At 56.4% G+C, this 12,556-nt stretch overlaps 1 protein-coding gene and 1 long non-coding RNA gene across 2 annotated transcripts; both read right to left on the bottom strand.

Annotated features, from left to right (window-relative positions):
• Positions 1-2,519: 2,519 nt before the first annotated feature.
• On the bottom strand, positions 2,520-4,311 carry LOC145517918 (uncharacterized). Its single transcript, XM_081521253.1, has 3 exons — positions 4,135-4,311; positions 3,423-3,735; positions 2,520-3,172 (listed from the first exon to the last, which is right to left on the bottom strand). The coding sequence occupies exons 1-3, from the start codon at positions 4,267-4,269 to the stop codon at positions 2,544-2,546; spliced, it is 1,077 nt and encodes a 358-aa protein (XP_081377379.1). The 5' UTR covers positions 4,270-4,311; the 3' UTR covers positions 2,520-2,543.
• Positions 4,312-10,159: 5,848 nt separating this feature from the next.
• On the bottom strand, positions 10,160-11,950 carry LOC145517967 (uncharacterized). Its single transcript, XR_014062453.1, has 2 exons — positions 11,063-11,950; positions 10,160-10,812 (listed from the first exon to the last, which is right to left on the bottom strand). It is a non-coding gene; the product is annotated as an uncharacterized LOC145517967 (long non-coding RNA).
• Positions 11,951-12,556: the final 606 nt, after the last annotated feature.

Genomic DNA, 12,556 nt, shown 5'->3' with positions numbered 1-12,556 from the left:
AAGCTTTTTTTTTTTTTTTTCTGTCACATTGGCCTCATTAAAAAGTACGGTTTGCCTTTACTGGATAATTTCGTTCATTGGTTTGTTAGGGAATCTTGGTAATATTTGAGTTTCCTGGGGAGCATGGTCACATGACCTGGCCCTGGCCAATCGGTGCGTTCCACCTCCCTGGCCACTGTGATTGGCTCCGGACTGGGGCAGTGCCCAATCGGGGCCCAGGGTCGGGCCTCACGTTGGAAGCCAGGGGAAGACGAGCTCTCGTCCTGCTGGGGTAGGGGAAGGGGTGGGGCCGGGGGAGGTCAGGCTCCAGCAGTGGGAGGGGCTTGAGGTCCGCCTGCGGCAGTTGGTGACCTTCCTGCTCCCCTCAGGGCAGAGCCGCCGGCCTGAGAATGAGGGCACTGCTGAGCCCAGGGGCTGGGATGGCCCGTTGCTGCTGTGGTCCCAGAGCTCCACCCGAGACCTGAGGGAGGCCGTCTGCCCGTGAGTCCTCTCCCGCTTGTCTGTCAGCTTGTTTGAACCATGCTGGGTTTTCTGCCCAGCTGGCTAAGGGGAGTCCCTGGAAATGCAAGGGTGTGGGTTTTGGCAGACTTCAGGGAAGACATGCCAGATGAGCCTGGGAGACTCCCCCTTAATCTGGATTCAGGAGATATCTCTTCGGGCCAGCTAGTAATTGTAGGATAAGCCTAATGAGTCTTCACAGGATGAAGAGAGTAACGTGCCAAGGTAGCAATCGATGTCCTCATTCGAGAGGATGAAGCTGGTGCTCAGAGAAGGGGGGAACTTGGCCACAGCAAGGAGGTGTGCACCCAGACAGAAGCCCCAGATCCGGCCATTTGAGCTCAGGGAGGCCACTGGTGTGGCTTGTCCCTGTGGCAGGGGCCGAGGCACGCAGCCCACCCTGATTCCTGCGGGGGCCTGACTTGGGAAGTGCCATCTGGTAGCTTTGAGACTCACCAAACCAAATTGCACTGGAGAGAGGAAGGACACCTTCCTTCATCCACCCCCCACCCCCGCCGGATTCCCACATACCCTGACCCCTTTCTCTGGATTTCGGAGCCATTTCCCGAGTCCCGCTCATATGACCTCATTCGAAGTGCACTGTGGACGAGCTGCCATCTGCAGCTGCTACCACAGCAGCCAAGGGCTTTAGCTCCCGAGTACCTCCCTTCCTTTGGAACTTGGGGGCCCTCTACTCCCCACTTGCACGCCACAGACCTTTGCTGAGGATTGTGGGGACCCTCACTCAGTTTGCAGCACGTTGTAGCCATCCCTGTCCTCTCAATACCTCCCTTGCAACTCAGCTTGTGAGCTCCTTTGGAGCAGCGTGGCCCACCTGGCTGCAACGGAAGAGACACAGCTGACAGTGAAACAACAGCTTAGATCTGACAGCCGGAAAGCTCTGTCAGAAGGGACCTCCCTCTTCACACCGTAGAGGCTGTAGGAGCCGCCAGGGTTTGGGAACCAGTGCTGGGGCCAAAATGACTCCACAGCTGTTTTCCTTCCTGGGGAGGGTTCTGGCTCGAGTGGGAATGGCTCAAGTCTCCTAAGGTTCTGAAAGCCCACTGTGTGCAGATTCACGGTACACAGAGAGGAGAAGGTGGAGTCCTGCCCTGGAGGTGGGCACAGCTCACGGATGAGCCAGGCAGGCAGGCAGGCAGGCAGGGCATGAGAACACCTGAGCTGCCTTCATGAGTGAATGGTGTGGGGGCAGAGGAAGAGAAGCCGGTCTGCTCCCTCATGTGGTGCCCAGGGCAGGTTGTCCCCAGAGGAAACCCTTACGACGGTGAGGACTATCACTGCTGTTTCCCAAGGGGTTCCGTCGGTGCGTGTCTTCCCCGGAGCGGTCAGGCCGTCTCTAAAGTACACTGGCCGTGGGCATTGCCTCTCCTTGGAACTTCCCATGTGTTTCTCTTTTTTATGGAACAGTGATTTTTCTAGAGGGGTTCTGGGCCACAAGGTTGTTGGGTCATTTTCTAGCCTTCTGTCGTGAAGAACGCTTTCCTGGGCGTTGGGGTGGTTTGTTGTTCCAGCTCCCTTTCTTGGCTTCTTTTGGGAGCTGGTGCAACAAGAGGAGCTCAGCCTCTGCCTTCTGGCTGAGATGTCACCCTTCAAACAGCAATGCCTGCCTGGAGATAATGATGGCATTTGCCAAAAGGGCTTCGTTTGGCACATGATATCTTGAAAGGACGTACACCGTCCTTTCAGCTATCAAAGGCTACTTCAAAGGACATAAAAATGAGAACTCTCCAATGGAGTCTTACAGTAGGTGGAGAGTCCGAAAAAAAACTCCTTCAGTCATTTCACTGAGAGGCATTGATTGGGGACACCAAGAATATAGGAAGGAATGCCGAAAGAAAAGATGAAATTGTGTTCAGGATCGGGGGGAGGGATGAACAGGGCGTGCTTGCCTTGAATCCAGGCTTTGTTGGCGGGTGGGGCATAAAGATGGAAGGGGTCTGCAACTACAAAGTGGTGATGGTAACACAGTATCACCAGAGTTACACAACAGTGTTCCCAAATTGCAACAATGATGAAAAAGTTTACTAATCCCAACTTAACCAACAGAAATACACGAAACCATACAAACAATAAAACATCACCAGAAAGGTGGAAACAAACCAAATGCAAAGCAGTTCAGGGGAAAGGAACTCCATGTCCCCTGGGGGCAGAACGAGTTGCCGGCGTCCACGGTGAGCAGACAGGGATGGAGGCTGCAGAGCCGACCGCTGCCCTGGACGTGGTGTTTCCGGCAAGGGCTCTGGGTCTCTGTCCAGAGCGGGGGCTCGTTCTTCCTGCAGGGGCGGGTGAGTCATCGTCGGCGTCTGGGTGTTGCGCGGGAGCCAGGGCAGGCTCTCCCTGCCGAGGCGGTGACTCCTCCTCTGCCTCGGGTTCTCCTGCCAAAGCCCGAGCAGGTACAGGTGCACGTGGAGGTGGAGGTTCTCGCTGAGGGGGTGGGACATCAGTGCCTGGAGCTGGGGGTCCTGCAGGCACGGAGATCCGATCTGCCCGGTGTGCTGGCCAGTACCCAGCTGGCCTGGTGTCTCTGCGAGGGCAAGTCTCGGTTCTCCATCAGCCCTCGGTGGATTCCTGGGTCCTGCACCTGGAGCCACCACCTCTGTAGGGACAGGTCTGGGAAGTGGAGCCTGGTTCCAGTTGGAGGCCAGTGCTAGAGCTGGGGGAGAAGCAAAGTTTACCCACAGGCCAGCCTTGGCATGTGCGTATCCCGGGACAGAATGCTTCCAAGAGATTCCCAAAGAATACCCAGCGTCGGATGTCTTTTGGGACTGAAGTGTGCAAGATGGGGGTGGGGGTGTGAGGCCAGCGCTTGCTGCAGGCCCAGCAGCATCTTTCGGGGACTCGTCCCTGTGTAGCTCAGCACCCCCTCCCCACACACTCCCGTGCACCAGCCCCAGCGTCCTCACCTCTGTGCTCTGGCGTGCTGGGCTCCAGGTCCTCCTGCTGCCTCAGAGGCCGGGGTTCTCGGGACTCTGGGTCGGAGCCGGGTGTGCTGAGCTCCGTGGCAGCCTCAGACTGGGCAGCCGGGTGTATCCTGGGCGGTGTCTCGGCAGCAGGCCTTCCCCGCCTCCGCTTCGCCCCCGGTGGGGCTGATGCCTCCGTGGGCACGCTCACCTGGAGCCTGCACTGGGCCTCACGGGCGGGGGGGTGGTGCTCCGACCCCTCCCTCCAGGAGGTGGACGGGGTGTCCCCGTCCTCGGCCTCATCACGTGGGAAGCTCTGCAACGACAGTGACCGTCAGCCAGCCGTGCTGGGAGTTTTCCAAGCTGGGCCTGGCCAGTGGAGCCGCTGCTTCTGCCTGCTCGAACTTCTCTTCCCAGAAGGGTCAGAGACGTGTGTCTGCTCACATCCCCACCCGGGAGGAAAGAGACCCACCTGAGGGTGTGAGGTCAGCCTGGGCGGCCGGCGCTGCCCGCACTCTCCCCATCCCACCCAGCCTGCTCTCCCCTGGGGTGTGGACACAATTTGTCCGCATGCTTCTGACCCCACATCCGCCTGGGCTTCCTTGAGGGAGACACACCCCGAGAAACCCGCATCCACACACACAGGCAAAGGACCCGGTGTTTCCGGGTGGCATGGGAGAGGTGGCCTGGCCCGGCCTGGGGCTCCCCGTGTTACCTTTCTGTTTCTCCGGGCAAAGGGCCAGAGGCCTCTCGGGGGTGCCCTGAGCCAACGTCGACAGGGTGCCCACGCACACTGCCTGTGAGCTCTCCTGCGGCCCCGGGCTCTGGGCAGGGGCAAACAGCAGAACATCCTGGCAGCAAGTGATCTGGCTGGGGGCTCCTCTCCGCTCTGGAGGCCTGGATACCCGGGTTGCGGGTTCTGTTGGGTTCTGTTGCCGGCAGGTGACATCATTTCCTGGGGTTCGTGCTGAGGTCCCTTCCCCAAAACTTCCCAAGGGAATCTCTGGGTTTCTGACTGCTCGACCACCCCCCTTAGGCCATGTGCAGGCACAGTGACAGCCACACAGCCCAGCCCACAGCCCTGGGGAGGCCTGGGTGCAGCCAGGGCCTGAGCTCCGAGGACCCCGCTGCTCTCAGACCAGGCTCCTTCTTCTCATAAGTGGTGTGGCCCTGGACAAGCATATGCCCCTCAGGGTTTCCCCAGTCTCTCCATCTGCAGAGAGGGGGTCATTCTCCCATCTGTTTCCTAGGTCTGGCGGCCTATGAGCAGCTCCATGCCTTTCCACCTGGGGCCGATATCACGTGGAGCTTGTGCGCTGAGACTTCAGAAAGAAAGACTCCATCCAGGGCTGACACAGCACAGAATGGGGCAGAACGAGGCCTGGATGCGCCGTGGAACCCAGGAAAAGGCACTCCCCCTCCTGACTGTTTTGAGACCCCGCATCCAAGTTGGAGCACCGAAAGGAAGACTCGAAGGTCTCCCTCTCTTATAGAAAAGAGTAGCCAACTTTCTGGTCCTCTGTTTGCATTGAGATTCTGTTCAAGTGTCCCAGCTCGGCTTCTGCGGGTGGCTGAGCTTCTAATGGATCCCTGGGTTCTTGTCTTTTCCTCTCCAAACCTTCCGTCCTTTTCCCCCTTCTGGGGTGGATGGGCGCTGTCATTGCTTCTACCTTCGAGACAGAGTGATGAAAAGTCTGGGCCATCGACTCCTTTCCTCTCTTTGGTTCCGTGTCTCTCTCTGGCTGTGTCCCTCTCTTTTCCTTTCTCGATTCAGTCTGTGTCTTCCTCTTTCTCTCTCGTGTGTGGATGGATGGATGCTAGGAATGCACATGTATATGATTAGATGAGGGTTATGTTTTAGGGATAGGTTAGAGGGAGAGAAAGGCTTTAGGTCGGAGTTGGTCATGGGGGAAGGGTCAAGGGTGGTGGTGGTGTTTCTTGGAATCTGAGTGCTGTGCATTCTTCGTCTCTTTCCATATGAACCCCTTCTCAGATACACCACTTGCAAGGAGTCTCTCATGTTCCGTTTCCTATCTTTTGCATTTGTGAATGCTTAGCTTCTCTGTTGTGAAGAGGTTCCATTGGATGGAAACCCATTGGTGTACTTCGTTTCCCTCTTTCCCTTACTTGAAGAGACCCATTTCTACCTCCGCCCAGCAAATGGCAAGGAGACTCTGATGTTAAGGAGCCTTTGACCTACGCTTCTTTCTAGCTATCTCATGACATCAGCCTTTAGGGTGAGGGTTTTCCCCGATATTGAGGTGGTGTGAGATCAAAACCAATAGCGTTCTTCAGATGTAGCTGTCTGGTTTTCCCATGGACATTGATTGAAGAGGCTTTCTTGTTCCCATTTGGATATTCTCCCCTTCTGTGTCAGAGACGAGTTGACCATGGATGCCGGGGTTTGTTTCTGGACCCTCAACTTGATTCCATCGATCTGGATCTGTGTGTGTTGTTGTATTCCCAATAGCATACTGTCCTGCTGCTGCCGCTGCGGCTAAATCACTTCAGTCGTGTCTGACTCTGCGCGACCCCATGGCCTGCAGCCTACCAGGCTCCTCTGTCCAGGGCACTTTCCAGGCAAGAGTACTGGAGTGGGTCGCCATCGCCTTCTCCGATACTCTCCTGAGGATCCTAGTTTGCTCGTCTAATTTCCTTTCACACAACCTTGGATGTCCGTATCGGGGCTTTTTCGTCGGATTGTATTGACAATTTAGGCTCTTTTCTGTTTCCGAAACCCCTGTTGCAATTCTTTGTTCGGTGCGAAAATGCATTGGCATTTTGGGAGGAATAGCATCGAAGCTGTGGATTGCCTTGTGGGGCTGTGACATCATTTTCCCAATAGGAATTCTTTCAAGCCCTGAGCACAGCTTCTCTTTGCAGCGATTGGTGTGGGCTTGATCTTCCTTCTTCCATCTCTCGCCGTTTTGTGAGAACAGGTCCTTCCTTCCCTTCTGGGTTAGATGGACTCGTGGGTATCACTTCAGTGAATGGCATTGTCAGTGGGGGTGATAATTCCCTTCTCATTGGAAGACTTTGCTGTGAGTATTAGAAATGCAAGTGATTTCTCTTCCCCTTCCTCCCTGTCCATCTCTCAGAGCCACCGGGAAACAGAGGCCTCATCCAGGGTCACACAGGCCCGAGGGAGTGCAACTAGACTGTTGTTTCTTCAGGCCCTCTGTGCTGGACATCATCCGGGATACTCTGTGTGTGTCTTCCTCAGTCTGGTGTCACTTCAGACCTTTCCCTAGTTTTCACAGGCTTGTTGTGTTGGTGTTCTTTGTCTGTTTGGAGACACATCCTTGAGAAGCTTTGTGTTTCCACTCATTCGTCTCGCGATGTATGACCTGTCTTTTGCTTTTGTCATGAGGTCTTTCCCACAGTAGATATCTTTGATTTTGCAAAGTCCACTGTATTCTCTGGGTTGTTTTGTGGACTGCCTTTTAGTTTTGTGTGTGAAGACTCAAAGCACGTGTCCGGTTTCTGCTCATTGTTCTTCTAGATTTGTGACAAGTTTTCATGGAAACTTTGTCTAGGGATAACTGGAAGTGAACTCGATGTAAAGTGTCAAGTCTCCATCTGCATTCATGTCATGCCCTGCAGTTTCCAATTCCCTCTTCCTGAGTGGTTTTGGAGACCTTGTGGGAAGTTCGGTTGCATCGGAGTTTGCGTTTCCATCTTGAGTAGATTCACACTGTTCTGCCCTCAGGGACACTGTCAAGGGGGAGTGAGGAGCAGCCTGCACTTCCAGCAGTGACCACACGGTGGGGCGAGTGCTGCTCTCCCCTCTGGGAGCCCCAGGCCACAGGCATCCCAGTGAGGAGCCAGCTTTGTGCTCAGCTGAAAGGAGTTAGTCTCTCAGGATCCTCTGAGCCCTTGCCTTTGGATCACCCAGGGTGGGCATTTACTGTGACAGAAAAAAATTGCCCTGAATTCCATGGACGGAAGAGCCTGGCTGTGTAGAGTTCGTGAGTTGCCGTGAATCAGACACAACTGAGGACACAAAAATTCAATAGACTAAAACCCTTTTTGGGGGTGGGGGAAGTGAAAGGGGGTGATGTGGGCTTTTTTGTCTTATATAATAGCCAAGGGAAATCTAGTTTAAACCTAAATTCACATAGATGGGAAAGGTATAGCTCTCCGTCACCCTATTAAAAAAAAAAAAATACTACTTAACTTTTCTGAAAGTTTATTTAGTAGCTTCCTTGAGCAGTTCATTGTGAAGCTTTTTTTTTTTTTTTCTGTCACTTTGGCCTCATTAAAAAGTACGGTTTGCCTTTACTGGATAATTTCGTTCATTGGTTTGTTAGGGAATCTTGGTAATATTTGAGTTTCCTGGGGAGCATGGTCACATGACCTGGCCCTGGCCAATCGGTGCGTTCCACCTCCCTGGCCACTGTGATTGGCTCCGGACTGGGGCAGTGCCCAATCGGGGCCCAGGGTCGGGCCTCACGTTGGAAGCCAGGGGAAGACGAGCTCTCGTCCTGCTGGGGTAGGGGAAGGGGTGGGGCCGGGGGAGGTCAGGCTCCAGCAGTGGGAGGGGCTTGAGGTCCGCCTGCGGCAGTTGGTGACCTTCCTGCTCCCCTCAGGGCAGAGCCGCCGGCCTGAGAATGAGGGCACTGCTGAGCCCAGGGGCTGGGATGGCCCGTTGCTGCTGTGGTCCCAGAGCTCCACCCGAGACCTGAGGGAGGCCGTCTGCCCGTGAGTCCTCTCCCGCTTGTCTGTCAGCTTGTTTGAACCATGCTGGGTTTTCTGCCCAGCTGGCTAAGGGGAGTCCCTGGAAATGCAAGGGTGTGGGTTTTGGCAGACTTCAGGGAAGACATGCCAGATGAGCCTGGGAGACTCCCGCTTAATCTGGATTCAGGAGATATCTCTTCGGGCCAGCTAGTAATTGTAGGATAAGCCTAATGAGTCTTCACAGGATGAAGAGAGTAACGTGCCAAGGTAGCAATCGATGTCCTCATTCGAGAGGATGAAGCTGGTGCTCAGAGAAGGGGGGAACTTGGCCACAGCAAGGAGGTGTGCACCCAGACAGAACCCCCAGATCCGGCCATTTGAGCTCAGGGAGGCCACTGGTGTGGCTTGTCCCTGTGGCAGGGGCCGAGGCACGCAGCCCACCCTGATTCCTGCGGGGGCCTGACTTGGGAAGTGCCATCTGGTAGCTTTGAGACTCACCAAACCAAATTGCACTGGACAGAGGAAGGACACCTTCCTTCATCCACCCCCCACCCCCGCCGTATTCCCACATACCCTGACCCCTTTCTCTGGATTTCGGAGCCATTTCCCGAGTCCCGCTCATATGACCTCATTCGAAGTGCACTGTGGACGAGCTGCCATCTGCAGCTGCTACCACAGCAGCCAAGGGCTTTAGCTCCCGAGTACCTCCCTTCCTTTGGAACTTGGGGGCCCTCTACTCCCCACTTGCACGCCACAGACCTTTGCTGAGGGTTGTGGGGACCCTCACTCAGTTTGCAGCACGTTGTAGCCATCCCTGTCCTCCCAATTCCTCCCTTGCAACTCAGCTTGTGAGCTCCTTTGGAGCAGCGTGGCCCACCTGGCTGCAACGGAAGAGACACAGCTGACAGTGAAACAACAGCTTAGATCTGACAGCCGGAAAGCTCTGTCAAAAGGGACCTCCCTCTTCACACCGTAGAGGCTGTAGGAGCCGACAGGGTTTGGGAACCAGTGCTGGGGCCAAAATGACTCCACAGCTGTTTTCCTTCCTGGGGAGGGTTCTGGCTCGAGTGGGAATGGCTCAAGTCTCCTAAGGTTCTGAAAGCCCACTGTGTGCAGATTCACGGTACACAGAGAGGAGAAGGTGGAGTCCTGCCCTGGAGGTGGGCACAGCTCACGGATGAGCCAGGCAGGCAGGCAGGCAGGCAGGGCATGAGAACACCTGAGCTGCCTTCATGAGTGAATGGTGTGGGGGCAGAGGAAGAGAAGCCGGTCTGCTCCCTCATGTGGTGCCCAGGGCAGGTTGTCCCCAGAGGAAACCCTTACGATGGTGAGGACTATCACTGCTGTTTCCCAAGGGGTTCCGTCGGTGCGTGTCTTCCCCGGAGCGGTCAGGCCGTCTCTAAAGTACACTGGCCATGGGCATTGCCTCTCCTTGGAACTTCCCATGTGTTTCTCTTTTTTATGGAACAGTGATTTTTCTAGAGGGGTTCTGGGCCACAAGGTTGTTGGGTCATTTTCTAGCCTTCTGTCGTGAAGAACGCTTTCCTGGGCGTTGGGGTGGTTTGTTGTTCCAGCTCCCTTTCTTGGCTTCTTTTGGGAGCTGGTGCAACAAGAGGAGCTCAGCCTCTGCCTTCTGGCTGAGATGTCACCCTTCAAACAGCAATGCCTGCCTGGAGATAATGATGGCATTTGCCAAAAGGGCTTCGTTTGGCACATGATATCTTGAAAGGACGTACACCGTCCTTTCAGCTATCAAAGGCTACTTCAAAGGACATAAAAATGAGAACTCTCCAATGGAGTCTTACAGTAGGTGGAGAGTCCGAAAAAAACTCCTTCAGTCATTTCACTGAGAGGCATTGATTGGGGACACCAAGAATATAGGAAGGAATGCCGAAAGAAAAGATGAAATTGTGTTCAGGATCGGGGGGGAGGGATGAACAGGGCGTGCTTGCCTTGAATCCAGGCTTTGTTGGCGGGTGGGGCATAAAGATGGAAGGGGTCTGCAACTACAAAGTGGTGATGGTAACACAGTATCACCAGAGTTACACAACAGTGTTCCCAAATTGCAACAATGATGAAAAAGTTTACTAATCCCAACTTAACCAACAGAAATACACGAAACCATACAAACAATAAAACATCACCAGAAAGGTGGAAACAAACCAAATGCAAAGCAGTTCAGGGGAAAGGAACTCCATGTCCCCTGGGGGCAGAACGAGTTGCCGGCGTCCACGGTGAGCAGACAGGGATGGAGGCTGCAGAGCCGACCGCTGCCCTGGACGTGGTGTTTCCGGCAAGGGCTCTGGGTCTCTGTCCAGAGCGGGGGCTCGTTCTTCCTGCAGGGGCGGGTGAGTCATCGTCGGCGTCTGGGTGTTGCGCGGGAGCCAGGGCAGGCTCTCCCTGCCGAGGCGGTGACTCCTCCTCTGCCTCGGGTTCTCCTGCCAAAGCCCGAGCAGGTACAGGTGCACGTGGAAGTGGAGGTTCTCGCTGAGGGGGTGGGACATCAGTGCCTGGAGCTGGGGGTCCTGCAGGCACGGAGATCCGATCTGCCCGGTGTGCTGGCCAGTACCCAGCTGGCCTGGTGTCTCTGCGAGGGCAAGTCTCGGTTCTCCATCTGCCCTCGGTGGATTCCTGGGTCCTGCACCTGGAGCCACCACCTCTGTAGGGACAGGTCTGGGAAGTGGAGCCTGGTTCCAGTTGGAGGCCAGTGCTAGAGCTGGGGGAGAAGCAAAGTTTACCCACAGGCCAGCCTTGGCATGTGCGTATCCCGGGACAGAAAGCTTCCAAGAGATTCCCAAAGAATACCCAGCGTCGGATGTCTTTTGGGACTGAAGTGTGCAAGATGGGGGTGGGGGTGTGAGGCCAGCGCTTGCTGCAGGCCCAGCAGCATCTTTCGGGGACTCGTCCCTGTGTAGCTCAGCACCCCCTCCCCACACACTCCCGTGCACCAGCCCCAGCGTCCTCACCTCTGTGCTCTGGCGTGCTGGGCTCCAGGTCCTCCTGCTGCCTCAGAGACCGGGGTTCTCGGGACTCTGGGTCGGAGCCGGGTGTGCTGAGCTCCGTGGCAGCCTCAGACTGGGCCGCCGGGTGTATCCTGGGCGGTGTCTCGGCAGCAGGCCTTCCCCGCCTCCGCTTCGCCCCCGGTGGGGCTGATGCCTCCGTGGGCACGCTCACCTGGAGCCTGCACTGGGCCTCACGGGCGGGGGGGTGGTGCTCCGACCCCTCCCTCCAGGAGGTGGACGGGGTGTCCCCGTCCTCGGCCTCATCACGTGGGAAGCTCTGCAACGACAGTGACCGTCAGCCAGCCGTGCTGGGAGTTTTCCGAGCTGGGCCCGGCCAGTGGAGCCGCTGCTTCTGCCTGCTCGAACTTCTCTTCCCAGAAGGGTCAGAGACGTGTGTCTGCTCACATCCCCACCCGGGAGGAAAGAGACCCACCTGAGGGTGTGAGGTCAGCCTGGGCGGCCGGCGCTGCCCGCACTCTCCCCATCCCACCCAGCCTGCTCTCCCCTGGGGTGTGGACACAACTTGTCCGCAGGCTTCTGACCCCACATCCGCCTGGGCTTCCTTGAGGGAGACACACCCCGAGAAACCCGCATCCACACACACAGGCAAAGGACCCGGTGTTTCCGGGTGGCATGGGAGAGGTGGCCTCGCCCGGCCTGGGGCTCCCCGTGTTACCTTTCTGTTTCTCCGGGCAAAGGGCCAGAGGCCTCTCGGGGGTGCCCTGAGCCAACGTCGACAGGGTGCCCACGCACACTGCCTGTGAGCTCTCCTGCAGCCCCGGGCTCTGGGCAGGGGCAAACAGCAGAACATCCTGGCAGCAAGTGATCTGGCTGGGGGCTCCTCTCCGCTCTGGAGGCCTGGATACCCGGGTTGCGGGTTCTGTTGGGTTCTGTTGCCGGCAGGTGACATCATTTCCTGGGGTTCGTGCTGAGGTCCCTTCCCCAAAACTTCCCAAGGGAATCTCTGGGTTTCTGACTGCTCGACCACCCCCCTTAGGCCATGTGCAGGCACAGTGACAGCCACACAGCCCAGCCCACAGCCCTGGGGAGGCCTGGGTGCAGCCAGGGCCTGAGCTCCGAGGACCCCGCTGCTCTCAGACCAGGCTCCTTCTTCTCATAAGTGGTGTGGCCCTGGACAAGCATATGCCCCTCAGGGTTTCCCCAGTCTCTCCATCTGCAGAGAGGGGGTCATTCTCCCATCTGTTTCCTAGGTCTGGCGGCCTACGAGCAGCTCCATGCCTTTCCACCTGGGGCCGATATCACGTGGAGCTTGTGCGCTGAGACTTCAGAAAGAAAGACTCCATCCAGGGCTGACACAGCACAGAATGGGGCAGAACGAGGCCTGGATGCGCCGTGGAACCCAGGAAAAGGCACTCCCCCTCCTGACTGTTTTGAGACCCCGCATCCAAATTGGAGCACCGAAAGGAAGACTCGAAGGTCTCCCTCTCTTATAGAAAA

The sequence above is a fragment of the Giraffa tippelskirchi genome, chromosome 8 (genome assembly GCF_054371585.1).
Source record: "Giraffa tippelskirchi isolate mGirTip1 chromosome 8, T2T-mGirTip1v1.2.pri, whole genome shotgun sequence".
NCBI lineage: Eukaryota > Metazoa > Chordata > Mammalia > Artiodactyla > Giraffidae > Giraffa > Giraffa tippelskirchi.
The sequence above is the reverse complement of the archived record's forward strand: the minus strand, read 5'-3'. Positions and strand labels throughout refer to the sequence as shown.

Bases quoted from the DNA above. Each gene is read 5' to 3' on its own strand.
- LOC145517918 (XM_081521253.1), bottom strand. From the start codon at position 4,269: ATGTTCTGCTGTTTGCCCCTGCCCAGAGCCCGGGGCCGCAGGAGAGCT. The intron at 3,736-4,134 runs GTAACACGGGGA...CTGTCGTTGCAG, and splicing joins TTGCCCGGAGAAACAGAAAG to AGCTTCCCACGTGATGAGGC. The intron at 3,173-3,422 runs GTGAGGACGCTG...CTTCTCCCCCAG, and splicing joins CAGCACGCCAGAGCACAGAG to CTCTAGCACTGGCCTCCAAC.